Here is a 27511-nt window from a genome sequence, read left to right on the forward strand (position 1 = left end):
AAAATTTCCAGGAAGATGAATTGATTTAATTTATATATTAGGGTGCTCTGTTTATTAAATGACTAATTTTATTTACATTTTCTTAGTTGCTTGTGTGAAAAATTATCTTCTTGCTGTGTGGGTAGGAAGCTATTTAAGAAATCATCTTGAATTGATTTCTTTCTTAGAAGCTAGCACTTCTATTAAGGCACAGCCTTAAAGTAACTAGAAATTATAATAAGTGATGGAATTTGATATAAGGTGGTCAGAGCCCTAGTTTTCTGTTGTCACAGAAGATGAAAAATTTGGATTCTTAATATTTACAATTAGATGAACTTGACTCTGTGTTACTTACTTATACTGTTAACATGTAAAATATAGATTGCATTGATGTATTAATTTTTATTGTTTGTGTAGGTACAAAGAGGATGGTGAAGCTTTATTAATTTTGCTTCCCTCAGAAGAAAAAGGGATGGTGCAACAACTTCTCCAGAAAAAAGTACCTGTGAAGGAAATCAAGTAAGAGCTACTGGTTTATGTTATTAGAAAAGTAAAGGCATGAAATTATCATGTTTGCTTATCTCCATTTATTTCCCTTTTCCTCCTAACCCATTCAGCTGTCTGGTTTGAAATTTTAAAGTAAAAACTTATATTTTTTAGAAGTTTTAGGTTTTCAGAAAACTATGGAGAAAGTGCAGAGAGTTTGTATACCCTTACCCCACACATACATAACCTCCCCCAGTTATCAACACATCCCAACAGAGTGATTAATTTGTAACAGTTTAACAACCTACACTGACATCATTATAATCTGAGGTCCATAGTGGGATTTTCTCTTTGTGTTATGTATTTTATAGGTTTGAACAAATGTGGGAGGACTTGTATTCACTGTTACAGTATCATATATAGTATTTTTACTGTCCTGAAACTACTCTGTGATTGTCTATTTATCCCACTTTCTCCACTCTGGCAAACACCAGTCTTTTATTGTTTACATTGTTTTGCTTTTCCCAGAATGTTATATTGTTCAAATCATAAAGTATGTAGCTTTTCCAGGTTAATATCTTTCACTTTTTAATATAAAATATATTTTAAGTTCCTTTTTTCATGGCTTAAAGGCTAATTTCTTTTTAGTGCTGAAAAATATTCCATTGTCTGGATGTTCCAGTTTATTCATTCATTACCATAGGACATTTTGATTGTTTCTTTTCTTTTTTTTTTTTAAAGATAGAGTGAGAGAGAGGAGAGAGAGAGAGAGAATTTTTTTTTTAATATTTATTTTTTAGTTCTCGGTGGACACAACATCTTTGTTGGTATGTGGTGCTGAGGATTGAACCCGGGCCGCACGCATGCCAGGCGAGCGCGCTACTGCTTGAGCCACATCCCCAGCCCTTGATTGTTTCTTATTATGGCAGTTATGAAGAAATATCCACAAGCAGATTTTTGTGCTGATATAAAACTTTAGCTTCTTTGAGTAACTATCAAGGCACATAATAGCTGGATTGTTGGGAAAGAATATTTGATTTTTTTTCTTAGATAAGAAAACTGTACCATTTTTCATTCTCACCAGCAATGAATGAGAATATTCTTATTACTCCAATCCTTGTCACCATTTGGGATTGTGAGTGTTTTCAATTTTGGTCATTTCAGTAGGTATGTAGTGGTATTTCATTGCTTTAGTTTGCATTTCCTTGATGATGAAGGATGTGTACTATTTTTCCTATGTTTATTTGCCATCTGTTTTGGGGAGATGTGCATTAAGGTTGTTGGCCCATTTTAAAATTGGATTGTTTGTGTTAAATTTTACGACTTCTTTGTGCATATCTTTTTATATCAGATGTCTTTTGAATATACTTTTTCCCATTCTGTGACTATCTCCACGTAATTTTGACATGGTCTTTTACAGAACAGATATTTTTAATTTAAATGAAGTCCATCTCATCAGTTCTTTCATGGATCAAGCCTTGGGTGTTACCTCTAAAGCCATTGCCATACCTAGAGTCATATAGATTTCCCCCCATATTTTCTTTTAGGAATTTTGTACTTTGGTGTTTTACATTGACATTTATAATCCATGTTGAGTTAATTTTTATAAGAGATGTAAAGTCTGTGTCTAGATGCATATTTTTGCAGGTAGGTGTCCAGTTTCAATACCATTTGTTGGAAAGAGTAACTTTATTTCATTGTGTTGATTATTGTGGCTTTATACTAAGACTTGAGAGGTTGGGTAATATCAGTCCCCCTATTTGTTCTATTTCCTATTGTGTTGAGTTTTCTGGGTCTTTACCTTTTCCATATAAAGTTTAAAATTTATTGATATCCACCAAATAACTTGCTGGAATTTTGATTTGGATTATATTGAATCTATAGATCAAATGGAGAATGAACTGACATATTGACAACATTAAATCTCTCTGAACGTGGATTATCTTTCCATTGATTTAGTTACTCTTTGACCTCTTTCATCAGAGTTTTGTAGTTTTCTTAATATAGATTTTATACATATTTTGTCAAATTCATACCTCAGGTTGTTGTTGTTATTATTATTATTATTATTATTTTTTGGTCCCAATGTAAATGGCACTGTGTTAATCTTAGTTTCCATTTAGTCATTGCTGGTAAATGATGGACTTGTGTGTATTAACTTTGAATTTTGAAACCTTGCTATCATTGTTACAAGTTCCTGGAGTGTTTTTGTCTATTTTTTTTTGTGATTTTTCAAATACATATGTTATCCATGAACAAGGATAGTTTTATATTTTCTTTCACAATCAGTATGACTTTTTTCTTTTTCTTGTCTTAGTGCATTAATTAGGACTGCCAGTAATATGTAGAAAAGCAGTGGTGAGAGGAGGCATCCCTTTGCTGCTCTTGATCTTAGTTGCAAAACTTGATTTCTCATTGTTAAGGATTGTGACAATATCCTTTCTGTGTGGATATAAAATTTGTAAATTACATTTCATTAAATTTTTTTACATCTATTGATAGGCTCATGTGACTTGTGCTAAGCCTGTCAATGTGGTAGATTATTTTAATTGATGTTTTGAATGTTGAACCATTCTTGAATACCTGGGTTAAATCCCACTTGTGGTGCAGAATTATTTTTATATGTTTCTGGGTTGATTTGCTAATTTTTTTGAGAATTTTGCATATATGATTATGATAGATCATTCTATATGTACTTTTTTTCCTCCTATAACATATATAGTTTTTGGTTTTAGGGGATGTTGGCTTCATAGAATGAGTTAGGAAATATTCTCTCTACTTTTATATTCTGAGAGAGAGATTGGAGAATTGATATTTCTTCCTTAACTGTTATGTAGAATTTTTAAGTAAACTCATTCATGTTTGCCGCTTTGTTTCGGAATTATTTAATTGATTTGACTACTTTAATAGATATAAGGCTATTCAAAATGTTTATTTCCTCTTGTTGAAATTTGGGGAAATTGTCTTTCAAGCAGTTGGTACATTTTATCTAGATTACCAAATTTATGGGCATAGTATTGTTTAGAATATTCCTTTTTATCCATATTACTTTTTATCCTTTTAATATGAATATATATATATATATATATATATATATATATATATATATAATCCCTATTTTATTTTTGATATTTTGTGTCCTCTTTGGTCAGAGATTTACTGTGGTGTAATTTTCTTCTTGTTTTTAAAAAAATACTTACCAAAGAAACACCTTTTTGATTTCTGTTTTGAACCTATTTTTCTTAGTTACGTTAATTTCTACTTATTATTATTATTATTTTTAGATATTTTGGATTTAATTTGTTCCTCTTTTTCTAGTTTCCTAAATTGGGAAACAGGTTGATTTTTAGTTATTTGCACTCAGTGCTGTGAACTTCCTTTTCTAAGTACTACTTTTGTTGCTTTCCACAAAATTTCCTAAGTTTTACTTTGATTTAATTCAAAATACTTAAGTTTTCCTTGAAATTTGTACTTTGACCTGCTAGAAGTAGTTTTAATTGTCACACATCTTGGAATTTTTGAGTTATTAGCTGCTAGTTTAATTTCTAGTGTAAATCTTTTGTGTCAGAGAGTAAACAATGTATGATTTCTAGTCTTTTAAAAATTCTATGGTATTACAGCCATGAATGTGTTCTGTGTTGGCGAACTTTCCATGTGAGCTTGAAGATATATATTCTGCTGTTGGATAAAGTAGGGTACAGATATTCATTATGTCTACATGATTAATGGTATTGTTGAGTTTAACTGTGTCTTTGCTGACTTTGCCTGCTGAATCCATCCATTTCAGATCTAGGGGTGTAGAAGTCTTCAGCTAAAATGATGGATTCATCTTTCTCCTTGCAGTTTTATCAGTTTTGCCACATGTAGTTTGCTTTGTTGTTAGATGCATGCATAATCAGGATTGCTATGTATTCTCAGAATTGAACCCTTTACCATGTTATCCCTTTTATCCTATGTTGAATTAAATTTTTTTGTTCTTTTTAGTTATATATGACAGTTGAATGTGCTTTGACATATCACATGTAAATGGAGTTTAACTTCCTATTTTTGTGGTTGAACATGTTGTGGAGTTACACTGGTTATGTATTCATGTATGAACATAGGAAAGGTATGTCTGATTCATTCCACTGTATTTCCGATTCTCATGCCTCCTCTCTTCCTCCCACTCTACTCTGTTCAACCTGTTCAACCTGGTGAAGCCCCTTTCCTCCCCCACTTGTGAGTCAACATCCGCATATCAGAAAGAATAGTCAGCCTTTGATTTTTTGGAAATGGCCTTTTTCACTTAGCATGGCCTATATGAAATGGCCTATTTTACTCCATCTATTTACTGGCAAATGTCATAATTTCATTCTTCTTTATAGCTAATATTCCATCGTGTATATATACTACATTTTCTTTATCCATTCATCTCTTGAAGGGCACCTAGGCTGGTTCCATAGCTTAGCTATTGTGTATTGAGCTACTATAAACATTGATTTGGTTGTATCACTATTGTATACTTATTTTAAGTCTTCAGGGTATATGCTGAGGAGTGGGATAACTGGGTCAAATGGTAGTTTCATTCCAAGTTTCCCGAGGAATATCCACACTGCTTTCTAGAGTGGTTGCACCAATTTGCAGTACCACCAGGGTACTTTTTCTCCACATCCTCAGCAACATTTATTGTTGCTTGTATTCTTGATAATTGCCATTCTGACTGAGGTCAGATGAAATCTCAGTCTAGTTTTAATTTGCATTTGTCTGATTGCTAGAGATGTTGAATCTTTTTCATATATTTTCTCACTGATCATATTTCATTTTCTATGACATGTCTGTTCAGTTCCTTTGCCCATTTATTGATTGGCTGTTTGGTTTTTTGGTTTTGGATTTTTTGAGTTCTTTATATATCCTGGAGAAAAATCTAGCTGAAGTGCAAGTGGCAAAGATTTTCTCCCATTCTGTAGGCTCTCAACATTCTTGATTGTTTCTTTTGCTGTGAAGAAGCTTTTAATTGTGATACCATCCCTTGTATTGAGTCTTGATTTTACTCTTTATGCATTAAGAGTCTTGTTGAGGAATTTGGTTCCTAAGTCAACATGTTGGAGACTTGTTTCTACTTTTTCTTCTAGTAGGCATAGAATCGCTGTTCTAATGCTATAGTCCTTGATCTATTTGAGTTTTGTACAGGGTGAGAGATAGGAGTCTATTTTCATATGTTCCATATGGATTTCCAGTTTTCCCAGCAGCATTTGTTGAAGAGGCTAGCTTTACTCCAATGTGTGTTTATGGTGCCTTTGTCTAGCATGAGATAAGTGTATTTATGTGGGTTTGTTTGTGTCTTCTATTTTGTACCATTGGTCTTCATGTCTGTTTTGGTGCCAATACCATGCTGTTTTAGTTACTGTAGCTCCATAGTATAATTTAAAGTCTGGTATTGTGATGCCTCTTGTTTCCCTTTTCTCGGTGAGGATTACTTTGGTTATTCTCAGTCTCTTATTTTTCCACATAATTTTCATGATTGCTTTTTCTGTTTCTAAGAAAAATGTCATTGGAATTTTAACATGAATGGTATTAAATCTACATCGTATTTTTAGTAGTATGGCCATTTTGGCAATATTATTTCTGCCTGTCTAAGATCATGGGAGATCTTTCCATCTTCGAAGGCCTTCCTCAATTTTATTCTTTAGAGTTCTGTAGTTTTCATAGTAGAGTCTTTCACTTCTTTTGTTAGAATCTTTCACTTCTTTCACTTCTTTTGATTTACAAGCATTTTATTATTTTGGAGGTTATTTTGAATGCTATAGTTGTTCAAATTTCTCTTTCAGTTGATTCATCACTGATATATAGGAACACAATTGATTTATGGGTGTTGATTTTATATCCTGCTACTTTGCTGAATTCTTTTATGAGTTCTAGAATTTTTCCAGTGGTGTTTTTGGATATTCTTAATATAGAATCATGTCATTGGCAAATAGGGATAGTTTGAGTTCTTCTTTTCCTGTTTATATCCCTGTAATATCTTTCCTCTGTCTAATTGCTCTGGCTAGAGTTTTGAGGACGATGTTGAATAGAGTGGTTTAAGAGGGCATCCTTGTCTTGTTCTAGATATTAGAGGGAATGTTTTCAAGTTTTCTCTGTTTAGAATGATGTTGGCCTTGGGTTTAGCATATATTGCTTTTACAATGTTGAGGTATGTTCTTACTAGTCCTAGTTTTTCTAGTGTTTTAAGCATGAATGGATGCTGTGTTTTGTCAGTTGCTTTTTGTGCATCTATTGAGATAACTATGTGATTCTTATCTTTAAGTCTATTTAAGTGATGAATTATGTTAATTGATTTCTGTTATGTTGAACCAACCTTCTATCCCTGGGATGAACCCCACTTGATTGTGGTGCACTATCTTTTAAATATGTTTTTGTATGCTATTTGCCAATATTTTATTAAGAATTTTTGCATCTATGTTCATCAGAGATATTAGTCTGAATTTTTTTTTGTCTTTGTCTGGTGTTGGTAACAGGATGATACTAGCTTCATAGAACAAGTCTAGAAGGGTTCTCTCCTTTCTGTTTCATAGAATAACTTGAGGAGCATTGGTGTTAGTTCTTTGTTGAATATCTGGTAGCATTTGGATGAGAATCCATCTTGCTCCAGGCTTTTCTTTGTTGGTAGGCTTTTGATGGTGTCTTCAATTTCTTTCTTTCCTTTTTTTTTTTTCAATATCCTCAAGATTTTCTATTTTATCAGAGTATACATTTTCAAAATAGTTTCTGATTATCATCTGTAATTTAGTAGTGTTTGTGGCAGTATTTTCTTTTTCATTGTGAATTTTAATAGTTTGAGTTTTTTTATTGTTAGTTGTCCAAAACATTACAAAGCTCTTGACATATTTCACACATTTGATTCAAGTGGATTATGAACTCCCATTTTTACCCTGTATATAGATTGCAGAATCACATCGGTTACACATCCACCTTTTTACATACTGTCATACTAGAGTCTATTGTATTCTGCTGCCCTTCTTATCCCCTTCCTATCCTCCCTCCCCTCCCTCCCCTCTCCTCCCTCTACCCCATCTATTGTAACTCATTTCTTTCTCTTGTTTTTTTCCCTTTCCCCTCACTTCCTCTTATATGTAATTTTTTTTATAACAATGAGGGTCTCCTTTCATTTCCATGCAATTTCCCTTCTCTCTCCCTTTCCCTCCCACCTCTTGTCCCTGTCCCTGTTTAATGGTAATCTTCTTCTCATGCTCTTCCTCCCTGCTCTGTTCTTAGTTGCCCTGCTTATATCAAAGAAGACATTTGGCATTTGTTTTTTTAGGGATTGGCTAGCTTCACTTAGCATAATCTGCTCTAATGCCATCCATTTCTCTGCAGATGCCATGATTTTGTCATTTTTTAGTGCTGAGTAATACTCAATTGTGTATAAATGCCACATTTTTTTTAATCCATTCATTTATTGAAGGGCATCTAGGTTGGTTCCACAGTCTAGCTATTGTGAATTGTGGTGCTATGAACAACCATGTAGCTGTATCCCTATAATACGCTCTTTTAAGGTCTTTGGGGAATAGTCTGAGAAGGGGAATAGCTGGATCAAATAGTGGTTCCATTCCTAGCTTTCTGAGGAATCTCCATACTGCTTTCCATATTGACCGAACCAATTTGCAGTCCCACCAGCAATGTACAAGTGTATCCGTTTCCCCACATCCTCACCAGCACTTGTTGTTTGACTTCATAATGGCTGCCATTCTTACTGGAGTGAGATGGTATCTTAGGGTAGTTTTAATTTGCATTTGTCTGACTGTAAGAGATGGTGAGCCTTTTTTCATGTACTTGTTGATTGATTGTATGTCCTCCTCTGAGAAGTATCTGTTCAGGTCCTTGGCCCATTTATTGATTGGGTTATTTGTTTTCTTATTGTTTAATTTTTTGAGTTCTTTGTATACTCTGGATATTGGGGCTCTGGCTGAAGTGTGAGGAGTAAAAATTTGTTCCCAGGATGTAGGCTCCCTGTTTACCTCTCTTATTGTTTCTCTTGCTGAGAACCAGCCTTGCATCCCAGGGATGAATCCTATTTGATCATGTTGCACAATTTTTTTGATATGTTTTTGTATCCAATTCGCCAGAATTTTATTGAGGATTTTTGCATCTAGGTTCATTAGAGGTATTGGTCTGTAGATTTCTTTCTTTGAAGTGTCTTTGTCTGGTTTCGGAATCAGGGTGATGTTGGCCTCATAGAATGAATTTGGAAGAGCTCCCTCTTTTTCTATTTCCTGAAATAACTTGAAAAGTATTGGTATTAATTCTTCTTTGAAGGTTTTGTAAAACTCTGCTGTATATCCATCTGGTCCTGGGCTTTTCTTGGTTGGTAGTCTTTTGATGGCTTTGTATATTTCCTCCATTGATATTGGTCTGTTTAAATTGTGTGTATCCTCCTGACTCAATCTGGGCAAATCATATGACTTAAGAAATTTATCAATGTCTTCACTATCTTCTTTTTTATTGGAATATAGGGTTTCAAAATAATTTCTAATTATTTTCTGTATATCTGTAGCATCTGTTGTGATATTGCCTTTTTCATCCCGTATGTTAGTAATTTGAGTTCTGTCTCTTCTCTTCGTTAGCATGGCTAAGGGTCTGTCAATCTTATTTATTTTTTTGAAGAACCAACTTTTAGTTTTGTCAATTTTTTCTATAGTTTCTTTTGTTTCAATTTCGTTGATTTCCACTCTGATTTTAATTATTTCTTGCCTTCTGCTACATTTGCTGTTGTTTTGCTCTTTCTTTTCTAGGTCCTTGAGATGAAGTGGAAGCTCATTTATTTGTTTGTTTTTTCTTTTTTTGAGGAATGTACTGCAGGCAATGAATTTCCCTCTTAAAACTGCTTTCATTGTGTCCCATAGATTCCAATATGTTGTGTCTGTATTTTCATTTATCTCTAAGAATTTTTTGATTTCCTCCTTTATGTCTTCTGTAACCCATTGATCATTCAATAACATATTCTTCATTTTCCAAGTGATGTAGGATTTTTCCTTCTTTTATCATTGATTTCCAGTTTTATTCCATTATGATCAGATAAGATGCATGGTATTATCTCCACACCTTTGTATTTACTAAGGGTTGCCCTATGGCGTACTATATGGTCTATTTTTGAGAAGGATCCATGTGCTGCTGAGAAAAAAGTATATCCACTTTATGATGGTTGATATATTCTATATATGTCGGTTAAGTCTAGGTTATTGATTGTGTTATTGAGTTCTGTAGTTTCTTTATTCAACTTTTGTTTGGTGAGAGAGGTGTGTTGGAGTCACCCATAATTATTGTGTTGTGGTCTATTTGATTTTGAACTTGAGGAGAGTTTATTTTATGAACGTTGCAGCAGTATTATTTGGTGCATAAATATTGATATTTGTTATGTCTTGTTGGTTAATGGTTTCTTTTAACAGTATATAGTGTACTTCTTTATCCCTTTTGATTAACTTAGTCTTGAATCGATTTTATTCGATATGAGGATGGCCACCCCTGGTTGCTTCTGAGGACCGTGTGCGTGGTATGATTTTTCCCAACCTTTCACCTTCAGCCTGTGTATGTCTTTTCCAATCAAATGTGTCTCCTGAAGGTAGCATATTGTTGGATCTGTTTTTTTAATCCAGATTACCTGCCTTTGTCGCTTTATTGGTGAGTTTAAGCCATTAACGTTTAGGGTTACTATTGATTTATGGTTTGTACTTCCAGTCATGTTTGATTATTTATCTTTTTTTTTTTAAATTTGTTTTGTTTATCTATGATTAGCCCCCCCCCCCTCGATTTACTGAGGTACTTCCCACTGTTGGTATTGGTTGTTGTTTTTCATTTCTTCCTCCTGTAGTGTTTTCCTCAAGATGCTTTGCAATGCTGGTTTTCTGGCTGCGAATCCTTTAACTTTTGTTTATCATGAAAGGTTTTTATTTCGTTGTCGTTCCTAAAGCTTAATTTTGCTTGATACAGAATTCTTGGTTGGCATCCATTGTCTTTCAGTGTTTGAAATATGTTGTTCCAGGATCTTCTCGCTTTCATCATCTGTGATAAAAAATCAGCCGTTAACCTTATTGGTTTACCCCTGAATGTAATCTGCCTCCTTTCTCTTGTAGCTTTTAATATTTTCTCTTTTTTCTGTATATTGGATATCTTTATAACAATGTGTTTTGGCTTTGGTATACTGTGATTTTGTATGCTTGGTGTCCTGCAGGCATCTAGAATTTTTACTTTCGTTTCCCTTTTTATATCTGGAAAGTTCTCTAAAATTATTTTATTCAATAGATTGCTCATTCCTTTGGTTTGGACCTCTCTACCTTCCTCTATCCCGATGACTCTTAAGTTTGTTTTTTTAATGTTATTCCATATCTCTTGGATGTTTTTCTTGTGGTTTCTTACCAGCCTTTCTGAGTTGTCTAGACTGTTTTCAAGATGATATATTTTGTCTTCATTGTCTCAGGTTCTGACTTCTACTTGCTCCACTCTTCTAGTGGTACTCTTGTTTGAATTTTTATTTTGGTTTACAGTTTTCTTCATTTCTAGGATTATTGTTTGATTTTTTTTATAATCTCTATCTCTTGGTAAAGTTGCTTATTTGCTTCTTTTATCTGTTTATGTAATTCATTTTCAATGTGTTCTTTCATTGTTTGAATTTGCTGTCTCATGTCTTCTTTAAGATTCCATTCCATCTGTATAAGGTATTCCTTGAGTTCTTTATTTGACCATTTTTCTGATGCCTCTAGGTTCTCTTATAGATTTAGGCTGTCCTGCATTGTTTGTACTCCTTGCTTTTTCATGCTGCTCATGTTACTTCCAGTTCTGTTTGACTGCTGAGTTACTGTTTACTCCTATAATTTTAATTTGGTTTTGTGTATCTCTGGAGTCTCTCCTTTGTGTGGGAGACTATGACTAGAGATGATGAATTTTATTGTACTTTAAAGCAGATTCATTCGTTTCATAAACTGTACGGATTCTGATGGCATATAGTGATCTACGGTTTGGTCTTGGGACTTATGTTTATGTCGAGTAATGTGATGGTATAGAGGTTGATATATCTTGGCAACCTTGGAAGATTGCTCTACTAACGAAGGATATTAACAGGAGAATGGTCCAGAGTATTTGGGAGTAGCTCGGGAATTGGTAGCACTATATAACGCCTCGGAACATTTACCTATACACATTTAGTAAATTACACATAAACAGCCGTTGTAATGTTTGGGAGGAAAGGTATTAGATGGGGAGGGAAGAATTCGCTAATGAGAATGAGAGTAAACAGGTAGAATTCAAGAAAAGGGGAATAAGGAAATGGAAAAGAAATGAAAAGACAAAAAAAAATAAAATAACAATAAAAATAAAAATAAAAAAAATGAAATAAAAAAATAAGTTAAAAAAAATTTGAAAAATGCAGCCTTAGCATTCGATTAATTCTCTTCCAGTAGGTGGAGCTGTGCCCACCAGGTCAAGCTTCTCCTCTATATATGCAGGCACCAATCACTGTAAGGCGGCTCCTCCTTCCCCACTGGGCGGCTCTCCAATTCTGGGCGCCCAGGGTCTTTCCTGGTATGCAGTCACTTCCCCGCTTTTCCTCCAGCCAGGCCCCGCTCACCAGTGACTTTCACCACAAAGCTGGCTACACGCCAAGTTTGCTGCTCCCAGGAGCCCTATTTTCTTGAATGACTGGGCCCAGTCTCTCTGATTGCCATTCCCCCAGACCCTAAGGTTGTGGAGCATGGGGCTGGGAACCATCAGCCTATTCTGCCTGCCCTCCGGTAACCACGCCCCCAGGAACTGGCGCAAGAGACCTCGGTTGTCAGCGCTGGTGGGAGCGGTAGCCGGGGGTCATGTGCTGCTCCAGACTCCCTTGGTCTGACAGTCGCGCTCACAGTTAGAGTTGGGGGCGGGGCGAGATCTCCCCGCTGAGAGGAGCGGCCCGAGGGTCACACACCTGCAGACATTGGTCTCAATGAAGCTATCCCCTCCACCAAACTCTGGCGATGTCAGTTATTTGCCATGGTGGTGTCCAATGCGAAGGGCTGCCGTTTGTTCCCTTTGCCAGGTGTCTGATGCGAAGGGTGCATCCAGTCCGGCTCTCCCAGGCCCTGTCTTAATCCTGGGCCCGCTGCCTATGAAGGCTGAGTTGGCATCACCTCAAAAGGCTCATGTAGGAACCTAAGAGCTGCCCCTCTATTCAGCGGGAGTGTCAGTAGCGCTGAATCACTGTGGTTTGGTGGTGAGACACTCAGCCAGAAACTGTGCACGGGAAGCCAGAATTCACCCGCTCAGGGCTTGGTGTGGGTTCTGAGGGGCGCAAACTGCTCACCCCAGGTCCACGTCAGCCCAGCATTGCCCAGTGATCCTTAGAAAACAGCACTCAGTTGGTCCACTGCTCCCTTTGCTCGAGCAGCTGAAGACGTCCGAGAACTGATCTCTCAGCTCCCGCCTCCATGGTGGATCCATCATAGTTTGAGTTTTCTCTTTCTCTTTGCTAGCTTGGCTAATTGTTTATCAATTTTATTTATTTTTTAAAATAACCAACTTTTTAATTTGTCATTTTTTTCTCATTTTTTTGTTTCAGTTTCATTGATTATAGCCCTGATAAATATTTCCTGTCTTCTGCTCTTGATGTTGATTTATTCTTTTTCTTGGGATTTGAGATGTAATGTTAGTTTTTTTTTGTTTTGTTGTGTTTTGTCATTTTAATGAATGAGTTCAGTGCAATAAACATTCCTCTTAGCACTGCCTTCATAGTGTCTGGAGATTTTGATATGTTGTATCCCTAGTCTGATTTGCCTCTAAATATTTAATTTCATGCCTGATTTCTTCTGCTATTCCCTGGTCATTCAGTGGCATATTATTTAATCTCCAGGTGTGAGAATAGCTTTTATTTTGTATTCTTTTGTTGATTTCTAATTTCATTCCATTATGATCTGATAGAATGAAAGATATTATCTCTATATTTTATACTTGCTAAGAGTTGCTTAGTGGCCTAAGATATGTTCAGTGTTAGAGAAGGATCTGTGTGCTGCTGAGAATTAAGTGTTTCCAGTCATTGAAGGATGAAATATTCTATATATGTCTGTTAAGTCTAAATTAGTAGTGGTATATTTTACTTCTATAGCTTTTTTATTTAGTTTTTGTTTGGAGGATCTATCCAGTGGTAAGAGAGGTATGTTAAAATCACCTAGTATTATTGTGTTGTGGTCTATTTGATTCTTGAATTTGAGAAAGTTTTGTTTGATGTACATAGATTTTTCCATTGTTTGGGGCATAAATGTTTATAATTGTTATGTCTTGTTGATGTGTAATTCCCTTAAGCAGTATGAATTGCCCTTCTTTGTCCTTTCTGATTAACTTTTGCTTGAAGTTCATTTTATCTGGTATGAGGATAGAAACTCCTGCTTGTTTATGAGATCCATGTGAATGATATGTTTTTTCCCATCCTTTTACTTTCAGTCTGTGACTGTCTTTTTTCTAAGATGTGACTCTCTTGGAGATTATAGTTTTGGGTCTTGTTTTTTAATCCAGTCTCCCAGTCAGTCTATGATTTTTGATGGATGAGTTTAGGCCATTTACATTCAATGTTATTGAGATATGATTTTTATTCCCTGTCATTTTGATGTATTTTAATTTGAATTAGTTTCTCCTCTGATGTTGTAGTTCTTTCCTTTGCTGTTTTTCATGGAATATTTTGTGGAGTATGTTTTGTAGAGCAGGTTTTCTAGTTGTGAATTCTTTTTACTTATTTATTATGGAAAGTTTTTATTTTGTTGTCAATTCTGAAGATTAATTTTGCTGGGTATAGTATTCTTGGTTGGTGTCCATTTTCTTTCAGAGCTTGATACATATTATCTAAGACCTTCTAGCTTTGGGGATGTAGGTTAAGGAATCAGCTAAGATCTGGAATGGTTTCCCTCTATATGTGACTTTTTATTTTTCTGTGGCAGCTTTTAAAATTCTATCATTATTCTGTATGTTAGTCATTTTCATAATAATGTGCCTTGGTGTAGGTATGTTGTAATTTTGTATATTTCAGGTCCTGTAAGCTTTGTGTATCTGATTTTTCCATTTCATTCTTTAGGTTTGGGAAGTTTTCTGATATTATTTCATTGAAAAGATTGTACATTCCTTTGGTTTGTATCTCAGAGCCTTCATCTGTCCCAATAAATGTTAAATTTGTTCTTTTTGGGTTATTCCATATTTCTTGGAAGTTCTGTTCATGATCTCTTAACATCTTTTCTTCATGGTGAACTTTATTTTCAAGATTATATATTTTGTCTTCATTGCCTGAAACGCTGTCTTCCAAGTCATTTAGTCTGTTGGTGATGCTTCCCATTGAAGTTTTAATTTGGTTTATTGATCCCTTCAGTTCGAGTATTTATTTTTAATTTTATTTTCCAAAATCTCTCTTTATTGATGTGATCTTTCACTTCCTGTAGTTTCTCTCTAATATCACTCCTTACACTGTCCTTTATCACAGTTTAAATGTGATAATGTACATAGATTAGTTTAATTGTGTACATTCTAAACTTCTTTGACATTTCTTCCACTGTGGTAGGGATGGATTCTGTTACTGAATTCTATTGGTTTGCTTGGGGCGATTTGTTCCCTTGTTTTTTCATGTTATTTGTGTTTCTACTCATCTAACAGTATGAATGTAAGGCAGTAGAGAGTTTCTAACCTATAGACACAGTGTTCCTGAAGGTTTCCTGTATCTTATGGTTTAGGAAAAGACAAATAATAATAACAACCAATGCATACAACATACAGCATTAAACTGAATAGTTTCTGCTATGATGTGTACGAATTTGTCACAAACAGAAATGATGAGTTATTTCCAACAATAAAAACAGTAAGTTTGCAGAATAGTTTGTAAAATAGTTTGCAATTTCAAATGGTGGATAGCGAGTTAACAGAACTGGTTTAGGATGTGATGATTATTAGGGAGGAGGAGAGAAGATAGAACTAAAAAATTAAAGAAAAGTGAAAAAGAGAATAATTGAGATTAGATGTTAGCAGAAAAAGAGAGAGATTGAAGGGAAGTATATAAGTGAGAAGAAAAAGTATATAAAGTAAAAAGTTTACAATGAAAATAATAAAAGAATAAAACCCCCTGAAATACACTAATCAAATTTCCTAGTCGTCAAAAAATTGATCCATGAAGAAATGATTTAAAAAATGCTAGAAATGAGGAAAGACAAAGTCCTAAATATTAGTATATATAAATGTCCATGAATGATTAAGTTCACAATTAAGCAGAAAAAAGAAAAAAGGGAAAAACAAAATGAAAAGTTAAAGAATTGTTTCTAATGGAGTTTAAAAGACTCTTGACTTCCCTTCTCAGTAGTTAAGAGGGGTTGTCTGGAGATTGATGCTTGCTCCCACCTCAGGGTGGGGTTGCTAAGGTGAGAAAAGTAATCCCATAGGCAGAATGTCTGGAGAGACAGTTTAGGCTTTGGTAGGCTCCAGGCTCTTTGCTGGATGCAAATTGATCTGGAGATTTTAAATTCGCACACCTACAAGGCCCAGCAATTGCTGGGGTCCACATTGGAAGACTGTACTCCAGGATCTCCCTTGGGTTCCTTTCATGTGGTGGAGGAGCCAATTCTTAGTTCACTACTTCACCTGTGGACCCTATGTTTCCTGGTCTCAGATTCAGTCTCCAAACTCGGTATCTCCTGCATGCACTCTTTGGAATTCCTGGCCATGTGAGTCTCTCCCTGCACTCCTGTAGGCAGCCAGATTGGAGGAGGGGGGAAGAGAGGGGTGCATTTTCACAACTAGTTGTCCCCTGGGTAAACCTCTCTCCATATTTAATTTTCTTCTGGTCACTTAGGCACAGTCTGTGTTATGTAGTGTGGGTTTGCCAGCCTGTATTTTCAGCCAGACTTGTGTTTACCAGAACTCTGCTCCCCCAGCTTTTGATCCTTGTGCTGTGGCTACAAAGTGATTCCTTTCTTTGTCTTCCACATGCCACTGGGAGAGATGTGTTTGCTTTTCCGAGCAGTGCTATTGTGCTGTGTGCCTTTTAGTTTAGTTGGGGAGTGTTTATGTGTCTGGTATTAAATTCCAGTAAAGTCCTCGCGACCCCCATTTTTTCCTGTTCACTCACCTTGCTGAGAAGCTGCCTTTTTGCTTTCTTGATTTCATACCATGGAGCCGCCAGGAAACCTGCTTTATTCTGCCATCTTGAACACCCCCTCCCCCATGTAGAGTCAATAATTAAAATATACTAATATAATACTTCTAGGAAAAATAGGTTTAGATAACTTAATAAATTACTGGGTTAAGTGCTTTTTGTAATTTTATATATGTGCTTGTTTGAGAAATAAATTTAATATCTAGTGACTTTAGCTTTGGGGCCATTTGGGAGGACTTTTTGTAGTTGTTTCATAAGACCTAGGATGTTCTGTTCTGTGTTATCAGTTTGTTTTTTTCTGTTTTTCAATTTGGATTTTTTTAATGTTATTCAAGCTCATACTCTATCCTTAGCCATGTTTAATCTGCTGATAAGGCTGTCAGAAACATTCTTTCTTACTGGTGGTGGTGTGGATCTGTAGCATTAGTTTTGATTCCTTCTTAAGTTTTCCATCTCTTAGCTTACATTTTCTGTCTGTTGTTGCTTTCTGTTTACTAAATCCATAGGAAATCTTAGTATATTACTTTAGTTTCAAATTTCTACTTTTGTTAATTTCAGTATACTTTCCACAGTTAGTTATGGTTTTGACTCTGTTTTCAAATTGTTTTTTGTCTCTTGTATGCCTTGTAATTTTTCCTTAATAGCTGATGTGATGGGGTAAAAAGAATGGATGTAAATGGCTCTTGACTAATGTGGATAGGGAGGGGACATGTGTTATAGTCCTGTGATTAGGTCCCAGTTTTTTCCCCCCTTTGACTCAGAATTGAACCTGGTGGCACTTAACCATTGACCCACATCCCCAGTTCTTTTAAGAAAATTCTAATTAGTTATTCATGGTAGCAGAATGCATTTTGACTCATTGTACACAAATAGAACACAACTTTTCATTTCTCTGGTTGCACATGATAAAGTTACACCATTCATGCAATTATGCATATACGTAGGGTAATTCTTTCTACCCCCATACCCCCTTCCAATACAAAATTACTCCATTCTAACACTCCCCTCCCCCAACCCTTTTGGGATCAGAATCCCCATATCAGAGTAATCATTTAGACTTTGGCTTTTTGGGATTGGCTTATTTCAATATTCTCCAATTCCATCCATTTACCTGCAAATGCCATTTTCATTCTTCTTTAAGGCTGAGTAGTATTTCATTGTGTATACATAGACCACAGTTTCTTCATCCATTCTTCTGTTGAAGGGCACCTAGGTTAGTTCTACAATTTAGCTCTTGTGAATTGAAATGCTATAAACATTGACATATCCACGTCATTGCAGTATGCTGATTTTAAGTCCTTCAGGTATAGACCGAGGAGTGGTATAGTTGGGTCAAATGGTGGTTCCACTTCAAGTTTTCTAAGGAATCTCCATGCTGCTTTCCAGATAGGTTGCACCAATTTGCAGTCCCACCAGCAATGTATGAGTGTACCTTTTCCCCATATCCTTAGAAACATTTATTATTGCTTGTATTCTTGATAATTGCCATTCTTTCCCGTCATTTCTTAAAACCTTTTTATTTTCAGATAGGGTCTTGCTAAGTTGTTTAGGGCCTCACTAAATTTCTGAGACTGGCTTTGAACTTGGAATCTCCTGCTTTAGCTTTCTGAGTTGGTGGGATCACAGACATGCACTACCATGCCCAGTTCGTTTCAGTTTTGGAGTAAGTCTGTATCGCTGGACTGTGAACTTCGTAAGTAGTCCTTAGTACCTCCATCCAAGCTTAAGTGAGGCTGGGTGGCCAGAGGTGGCTTTCCCTTTCCCCAGCTTAGTTTGTATGTGTACATCACCTTTCCTGACTGGGACAAAGTACCTGAGAAAATCAACTTACAAGGAGGGAAGATTTATTTTGTCTCAGCACCTGTGGTTTCAGTCTGTAGTTGTTTGGCCCCATCACTTGGAACTCATGATAAAGCAGAATCATGATAAGAATCACATGGCAGAGGAAGATGGCTCAGGTCATGGTGGCCAGGAACCAAAGAGATAGTAAGGGATTGGAGACCCAATATCCCCTTCAAAAGGTTCACCCCCAATTACCTAACATCTTCCACCAGATTCTACCTCCTAAAGGTTCTACTACCTTCCGGTAGTACCCCAAGCTGACAATGAAGTCTTCAACCCATGGCCTTGGTGACATTTAGGGTCCAAACCAAAATAGTTTTATCAGAGCTAAACCTGTCGGGCTCTGATAAATCCCTGGCAGATTGGACTCTCATTAATAAGGACTAATCTTAGGAGAAACTAGTTAAGAGGAAGCTAGTGCTATAGTGTATTTTAAAATGCTGCCACCAATCTTCTGCCAGAAGCATGAGGAATTTTTTTCTCAGATACTGGTGGTTGACTCCTGGTGGTAAGACTCAAGCAAGTTTAGGAGTTTCCTATATTAACAAATGGGTCCTCCTGAAGTTTATGTATTTCAGACTTGTTCACATTGAGCCTCCATCTATCTCTAAATTGCAGGTTCAAGTTTTCCGGTGCCCCGATGGTTCCCCCAGTGGGCTTTGCTCACGGGAGTGTTCCATTCAGCCATGTTCCTGGGTTCACCTCCTACCTCCTCTCTCCGTTCCCCTCTTTCCATTTCCTTCCTCCTTCTCCCTCCTCCCCTCCTATTTTGAGGATTGTGGTTTGCCCTGTGTCAGGTCACCCTACTAACAAATTCAATACAGGTTGCTGATTATCTAATACATTCAGCTCTTTTCTTGTTAAGATACTGTGTTGACTTGTAAGCTTCTGTGTAGTACTAAAAATCAGAAGTCTGAATTTTTTAATTAAAGGTTTCTGTTTAAACAAAAATTTCAGGAGACTGTAACTGGAGAAAATAAAAGAGATAAAGGAGAATTTATTAATTTTAGGAAGCATTGAATGTTGAAAGAATGAGGCCTGGGGTTGTGGCTCAGGTGGAGCTCTGGCTTAGCATGTGTGAGGCACTGGGTTTTATCCTCAGCACCACCTAAAGTATAATAAAGACATTGTGTCTGCCTATAACTAAAAAATAAATATTTTTTTTTAAAAGAGAAAGTTGAAAGAATGAAACTTTCAATGAAATGTTTCAGGTTGTGGGTCCATTTCAAAATATTATGTGCTCTCTCTCATTGAGGATATGTGGATTATTAGTGGAATTCATCAAAATTTCACTAGTATAAGGGCCATTGAAACACCTTGGTTTGGTTTGACTAGAAATAAATTAGACAATAGTTAGATAAGGACAGGAATGGTTGAGGATTTAGAAGAAACACATTGGCTATGAGTTGATAATTGTTGAGACTTAAAGTTTTCTACTTTTAGGTGTTTTAAAAATTTCTGCAATAAAAACAGGAAAAATAGTCACTTTACAACCACCTATCATCACCCTGGCTTTGTAGGAAAAAGTGGTTCAAAGCAGTCTAAAGTGAAGAAAACAAGTGAAGACTGTTGTGAAGCTTGTACCCTTAAAAGAATCTCAGGATTTCCTACAGCTTACCTAGGCAGAGTTTTAAGTTATGTCTCTGTTACATTGTGCCTAATTTCTAAATAGGTAAATCAATATTTATATTTTTTGTGTATTTGTTTATTACTTGAAATTGATTTTATTATATAAGAAAATGGAAACACTTAAAATGACATTAGATTTCATTTATTCCATTTTATTAATCTTGCTCAAGCTACTTTCCATCTTTATAGAGTTAAGAAGTAATCAATGCTAATTATGTTGTTAATCTAAGTATCCTTCACTCACTCAGCATGGGGTGTTTAGAGAAAGTATCTGTCATATCTTTCCTCCTGTATTATTTATAATATGCAGGAGAGAGATTTAGATCAAGTGTAATTTTGGTCTAACTTGGGTCATAGATGAGAAATGTTATATATTTAAAAACAATATTGAGGGAAATAGAAAAATGCTATATGCTATTTATCATTTCTAAAATTCAGATTTCTTAGTGTAACCATTGTATCTTTCTTTTTGTTACAAAGAATCAATCCAGAAAAACTTATAGATGTACAGAAAAAATTGGAATCTTTTTTAGCCCAAGATCAAGATTTAAAAGAAAGAGCTCAAAGGGTAAGTTCTTTCTGAGTTGGGTACCTTTGTTGGAGTGCAATAAATAATAAGTTTAAATTTTGTTGTTCTGCTATTTCTACATTGCATGGTCATGTATCACATATTCAAATAGTGTAATTTGTACATGCACCTAAAATATTCCTTAAAATTTTAAAGTGTTTTTTTTTATAATAACCTGTATATAGTCTTGCAGAGATACACAGAAAATCCTAAGATTATTATACGTATAGTGCCCTGTTTTCTAGTGTATTGGATAAACTTTACATTTCTTCAGTAAAGTTACTGTAAGTCCTGAATGAACTTTGACTGTGAAATTAATATCTTTATATATTAGGTTAAATTTCTAGAAAGGATAAAACTCTTGTCAAGTTATCTTTAGGAATGAAATTTTAATCTGTAAATATGACTTATTCTCTTATTGCTTTTCTGGACTTTAATCTTCTGTATTAGAAAAATGAAATTAAAAAGTAACTTATTTGCTAAATTGACAAATTACATTACAGTGTGCAACATGAGATTTTGAAACAGTATACATTTTGGAGTGGCTAAATCAAACATTAATATTCATTATCTTACATACAAGTTATTTATGATGAGAGAAGTCATGTTTAGTTATACTTACTCTTTCAGTTCATAGTGTCTAGCAATAGATTCTGTGGAAAAGGAAGATGTGAAATGATTATGACTTGTGCCTTCCAATCTACCCAGTTTATAATCTTTGAATTAACAATTATGAGTACTCTTATGAAGCTTTGCATTTTTACCACTGTTTTTACTAACTTCCTTGTAGTTATAGGATCTTTGCTTCTCTCATAGCATATCAAAAGTGAGCTAGAGAGGAGTGATTAAGAGGCTGGATTCTATTTCAGCAGGCACATGATGTGGGAGGAAGAATATAAGGAAGGAGGAGATAAGATTGTTGGGGTAACTCGGGCAGAAAAACATTGAGTAGTTGGGTTCTTTGTTATTTTGAAACTGGATATTCCCAGCAGAGAAGCAGAGAAGTAAGTTTTACTAAAGATCAAAGTTTCTATTTATTGCTGACTTATACTTTAGCAAATCATTGCTATGCATAAAATGATGGCAATGACAAAGGCTAAAATTTGAGTCCTTACTATGTACCAGGCACTTAGTCATGACTTGATTGGTTCACGTGTATTTTACATGCATTGTGTTATCTAATCTTCCCAAGAACACACGAGGTAGGTGGTGTTGATGTGATTTTTACAGAGGTTAGATGCTAGCTTCAGAAAATTAAAAATTGTCCAGGGTCACATAGTTATCAAAAGTCTCAGTCTGGGATTGAAATATGTGTCTTTCATTGTTGAGAACGTTGCTATATTAGGAGAAAGGAATTCCAAAATATGAAAATCAACTATTGAGCTATACTAAGTTGAATTTCTATAAGTTCACTTCACCTGAAATCCAATGAAAACAAATTAGTGATTTTCTTTTCTTAATTTGTGCCTATGCAACAACCATTTGTGAGAATGTGTTTTGTCTAGCACATATTTAAGCTAAACTTTTTTAAGAAGCTTTAAGAAAAAACATAACATGAATTCAGATAATGTCATGACTTTCTGCAAGATTAGGAGGTCATTCAACTATCAGGAAATAAGAAATATTGGAAGGATGTTGTTTCATTGGTTTGTGCTTACAACAAATGATCCTTCCAGAATAAAGATTTTTAGAATAGCACATTGAAATAAATCATGTGATTTATTGAGTGTCATACGTGGTTTAGCAGATTGGTTGTGTTGCCAGCAATAGCATGCTATCTGGCTTCATAGAACTGATTGTATAAGTTTTGATTATAACCTGGAGAGAACAAAAATGATATTCAGCTTGAATGGTTTCTTGTAGGATGGTTGTAGGGGAAAAATTACATTGAACTGATGCCATTCATTGTTATTCATGCCTATAGAGATAAGTGATGTAGAAAGGATTAGTGTAAAGCTAGAACAAAATGTGAAGAAATTATGGAAAGAAGGATTAAATAAACTGTATAAGAATTATTTTAAAAATGAAAGACATTACTTGCTTAGCTATATTATTACCTGTTTTACTAACTGGTAAAGTATTGGAACCATATTTACTTTCTGATTTGTGTATAACTCTTGCTTAGTATTTTTGCACAAATGAAAGAAAAATATGCCAGTTTGATAATGAATTATATAAAATTATAGTGAAACAGGGTAAAGGTTTCACAGTCATAATTTAATTAAGCTTCATTTAATACAGTAAAATTTTATCAAAATGTATCTTCTGATGATTAACAATAAGAAGCATGTATTAGCGTATCTTTTGGAATGCAGTAAATACTAGGTGTTCTATATGCATATGCCCCCTTTATTGTCATAACACTTAATTCTTTGATGAGGAAACTGCCATTTAGAGAAACCAAGAAATTTGCTTAATTAATAAGTAGCTTAGTGTGGATCCTATTTATATTATTTCAGTGCCTTTATTTTCTCCATTTTACCTATTGTAACTGAGTATTAATTTGTGGAGTAGCCTTTTGGGGAAGTGATATTCTGTGGTTAGTTTGCTTGAACAGATGCAAAATCTTTTCTTCTAATATTCTAAAAGTAGGTTTTCTTTTTGTGTGTGTGTGTGAATGACTGTGTGTGTGTGTGTGTGTGTGTGTGTGTGTGTGTGTGTGTGTGTTTACTACTGTTAAATTTATCCCCTTTGTGGTGGTTGTTCTTCTATTGGCCTAACTTCATTTTCCATTGCTATGCTGTTGTACTTCTCAACCTTTCTTTTTCTTTCTCTCAACCTTTTATTTTTCAGTGTTTTGTCTCCTATATACGTTCAGTATACCTTATGAAGGATAAAGAAGTATTTGATGTGAACAAATTACCTATTCCTGAATATGCACTGTAAGTATTCATAATGCAGCTGTGCTAGTCAGTCTTCAAAGTTAGTTTATTTCTGGCCTGGTTCTCTGATGGTCCTAGTTTAAACCACTCTTCTTTGCCTGAAAAGAATGTTACAGATGTACAAAGAAAAATGATTAAGTCAACTTTGGAAAATTAGTTTCTGTTGCCAGGAAGAAGTTTTCCCCCAATAAATATAAATTCCTTAAAGTGGTGGATACCTATGGTTTGATTTTATAGGAGACAGAAAGCAACTGACTCTTTGAAATCTTCACATTTGTAGTCTTCTCTTGCCCTCTAAGATGCTGGCATAGATTACCATAGATATTTTATGCTTTCAATGTGAGTCTCTTCTCTAGTTCTTATGTTAGATTTTTTCCCCCATATTGCTTATTGCCTGAATATTATTTCTGAGTTGGTATTTCTTATAAGTATTTGCAACTACTATGGCAAGGTATCCCTGTTTAGTGAATGGAATGATTGGTTTTGTTTGGCTTAGTTTGATTTAAAAATAAAAACAACAGCAACAAAATACTGAAAGTTTTTCACCTATAAAAGAGGAGTGTTTATTAAAGAATTAAAGAAAGAGTCCTACTTGTGAGAAAAGCATTGACAAAATCCTATAGAATCACCATGAACTTCATCATACTTTGAATAAAAGAATAAACTTGCCCAGATAATGATGAAATGTGTTTACTAGTCAAGGTCTGTATGTGTAGCCTGCTCTTCAGGAATTTGAGTGCCTTGACCTTTAAATTGAGTGTAACAAAAACTTTTATCTGGGCAAGCTGCTGCAAGTTAATACAAAAGGTAATTTGTCAGTTTTATTATAGAACACTTTATTTGCTGCATAGCATTGTTAAGCAACTAACTTTCTGTTTAAGTACTGGAAGGAAAACCATGTGCTATGGATAACAGGTTTTTGTTTGCTCACGTTTATTTACACATTCATGGTTTCACCATTTCTGAGCATGGCTCATGGTTTGGATTATTAGCTGATTTTTGTGCTCTGTGTGAAGTGCTATCCTAGTTTTCTGACTAACTGAGCTTGATTCTTAACAAACAAAAATTGCACAAATCTTTAACATGTTAGGGCCATATTTAGGAGATGTTTTGTTTAAACTGACTCCAGTAAATGTCATGTTTACAGTTAAAGACTGTTTTTTGGTGATAATTGAAGAAGTCAGAAAATAAACGTGAGCCTAAATTATTGGTACAGTTTATCTTGGTGTTTTTAGTTTTTGTGGATAGATGTGTAATTTCCTTAAGATGTGTAGTCTTGTAGAAGTCTTGGATGCCTAAAGCAGGGCTATGTATGTAAGATATAAAAAAGGTTTTAAAAATTTTACTATAGATACATTTTTTGGATGCCTAGTAGGTGTAGATCATTGTGCTCAGTGATAGAATTATATATGAATGTGTACTCTTTAAGAACTCAAAATATTTTAGTAGCCAAGAAAACATAAATGTAAATGTATTATATTAAGAGAAATCCTTAGGTGGATTCAGATTCATGATCCTAACCCCTCATCTCCATGAAAATAATAATGATAATAGCAAGTTCTCAGTGGTTGCCCATATACCACAACTTTGACTGCATTGTGTGTGTCAATTGATGTTTTATAACAACCCTATGAGGTTGAACTCCTGCCCTATTTTGCAAATAGGAAAACTTGGGGCTAGAGAGATTAAATACTATCTTGATACCATACAACTAACTGGTCATTGGCAGAGCCAGGATTTGAACCTCAACAGTACTATTTCTGAAAGTGTGTTTTTTAGATGTTTACCATGTCATACAGGGAAAGAGTAGTGATCCGTGTTGTAACATTAGCTGTTTACTAAAGCCAACCTTGCTCTAAGGTTTTATTTCTAATCTGCTATTAGGAACTTAATGAAAGCTGTTAGCTTTGATCCCAGCTGGGAACCACTTGATCTTAAATGGAATCTTGATAATAGATGGAGAAAGTGAGATTATTTTTATCTAATCTCTTTTTATAAAAATTCATTTTTATGCAGTGATTATGCCATATTTTGATAAGAAGCATGAGGTGGGATATGGATGATATTCTAGTTCATTCTTTTGAAGAACTGGATTTTGTCCTTTCATGGCATGTCTTTGCCAGTTTATTCAGTAACTCACATTTTTATAAAATGTACTTTAATATAGTTAATTAATTGGATCTTCACAATAACTATGATAGTCCTGGCACATGGTGTTATACTACATTATGAGGAAGCTGAGGCTGAGAGTTGAATTGAAAATTGATAGGTCTAGTACTTAATCTGTGACCATCTAGGTTTGTTGTAATGCTCTTTATTTTATACCATATTATTCTAGAAGAAAAACCAGTGTCTAAAATTTTTTCAGACTGCTTTTAAGTGAACTTTGGTTTGCATTTTGGATAATCTAGTATGTCAGTACTTTGGATTTTATTTCAGAGGAAGATTTTCTTTATGAAAGTTTTAGAAATATATTTCTAATCAAGAAACTCTTCCATAATACTGTACCTGTACCATCAGTGTACTGAGATAATTTTTAAATTTTTTTCCCTCATTTTTAAGGTCTCTTGGGCTTGCTGTGGCACCACGGGTAAGATTTCTTCAGAAAGTGCAGAAACAATCTACCAAAGAGTTGGTGAAGAGTCAAGGCAATGTGGTAACTGAGCCCAGGGCTCCATCTCTCACCAATGATGAGGTGGAAGAATTTAGAGCCTATTTCAATGAGAAAATGTCCATCCTTCAGAAAGGTGGGAAAAGACTACAAGAGACAGAGAATAGACAGAATAGTGATGTTAGTGAAGAGGATGATGATGATGATGATGATGATGATGATGAAGAAGAAATGAAAGAGAAACTGGGAAAAGCAAAAGGGTCTGAAACTCAATGTCATCCCAACATGGAGACACAGAAGGTCAAGGAAGTTTCTGTGCAGTTCTTGGACCGAGATGATGAGGAAGAAGATGGACCTGATAATGATTTCCTTACAGTGAAACGGTGCAATGTGTTTGGGTTGAATCTTTCAGAGAATAAAGTGTTACAGGTAAGTTTACTCTCCATTGAGGGTCTTCTGTTATGTTTTCTTACTGTATACTAGTTTTTGCATTTTGGGATTTTAAGAAAAGTAAGAACTAAGAGAACCATAGTTTTGTTTTTTCCAGTGGCACCCTCCCCCCATATTTAAACACAGAGTAAGTGCCAAAGAATTTTTATTTTATCCTACTAGGTTATCACCTTTAATTGTATTTATTTGCTTTCTGATACTATGTTTTAAAAGTAGTCAGAGTCATGATTATGACATGAAGGAAGGCAGTGAGGTTCATGGTTTATGATGTGAGAATCTTTCATTGTGATTGTTAACATACTACTTTGATTAAATTGTTGTAAGGAGAAGTTACTATTTAAATCTTTCTGAACATGAACTTTACTTGTAATGAAACATTGGCTTTTGGGAACCTAGCTAGTATCTTAAGTAGACTCAAACACTTCTTTTTAAAGACCCCTTATAAAAGCTTTTAAAGTTTTCATGTAGATTCTTTGTTTCTCTGTTGGCACCTACTAGAAGGAACGAGAGAGAGAGAGAGAGAGAGAGAGAGAGAGAGAGAGAGAGAGAGAGAGAGAGAGAGAGAGAGAGAGAGATTGATTCATCCCAGATAATCTGTTGCCCTGTGATACTTATAGGTTCTCAGTTAATGTTTCTTCTTTCTCCTCCTTCCTCCCATTCTTACTTTGTATCCCTTTATTCTTGATCAACTGTTGAAAGAGAATTGAATGAAAAATGGAACCAGACTCCTAGTGTTTATGTAATATGTAATAATATGCCAAGATTCATAGCAGGAAATACATAGAATTTGGATCATTAGATTTAGAAAGGTGTTTTTTAAAGTAATTAAAAAAAATAAGCACTGTAATCCCAGTGGCCCGGGAAGCTGAGGCAGGAGGATTGTGGTTTTAAAACCAGCCTTAGCAATGGCAAGGTGCTAAGCAACTCAATGAGAC

The 27511-nt window shown here is 35.0% G+C and overlaps 1 protein-coding gene across 1 annotated transcript in view; it reads left to right on the forward strand.

The window, feature by feature from the left end:
• Ddx10 (DEAD-box helicase 10) overlaps nt 1-27511 on the forward strand; it is a 285891-nt gene that overhangs the window by 49132 nt on the left and 209248 nt on the right. The window contains exons 10-13 of the mRNA XM_040285171.2: nt 397-498; nt 20546-20633; nt 23427-23515; nt 26078-26555. Of these exons, the coding sequence (XP_040141105.2) occupies nt 397-498; nt 20546-20633; nt 23427-23515; nt 26078-26555 (757 nt within the window). The remainder of the gene's footprint in view (nt 1-396; nt 499-20545; nt 20634-23426; nt 23516-26077; nt 26556-27511) is intronic.

Source organism: Ictidomys tridecemlineatus, chromosome 4 (assembly GCF_052094955.1).
Source record: "Ictidomys tridecemlineatus isolate mIctTri1 chromosome 4, mIctTri1.hap1, whole genome shotgun sequence".
NCBI classification, from domain to species: Eukaryota; Metazoa; Chordata; class Mammalia; order Rodentia; family Sciuridae; genus Ictidomys; species Ictidomys tridecemlineatus.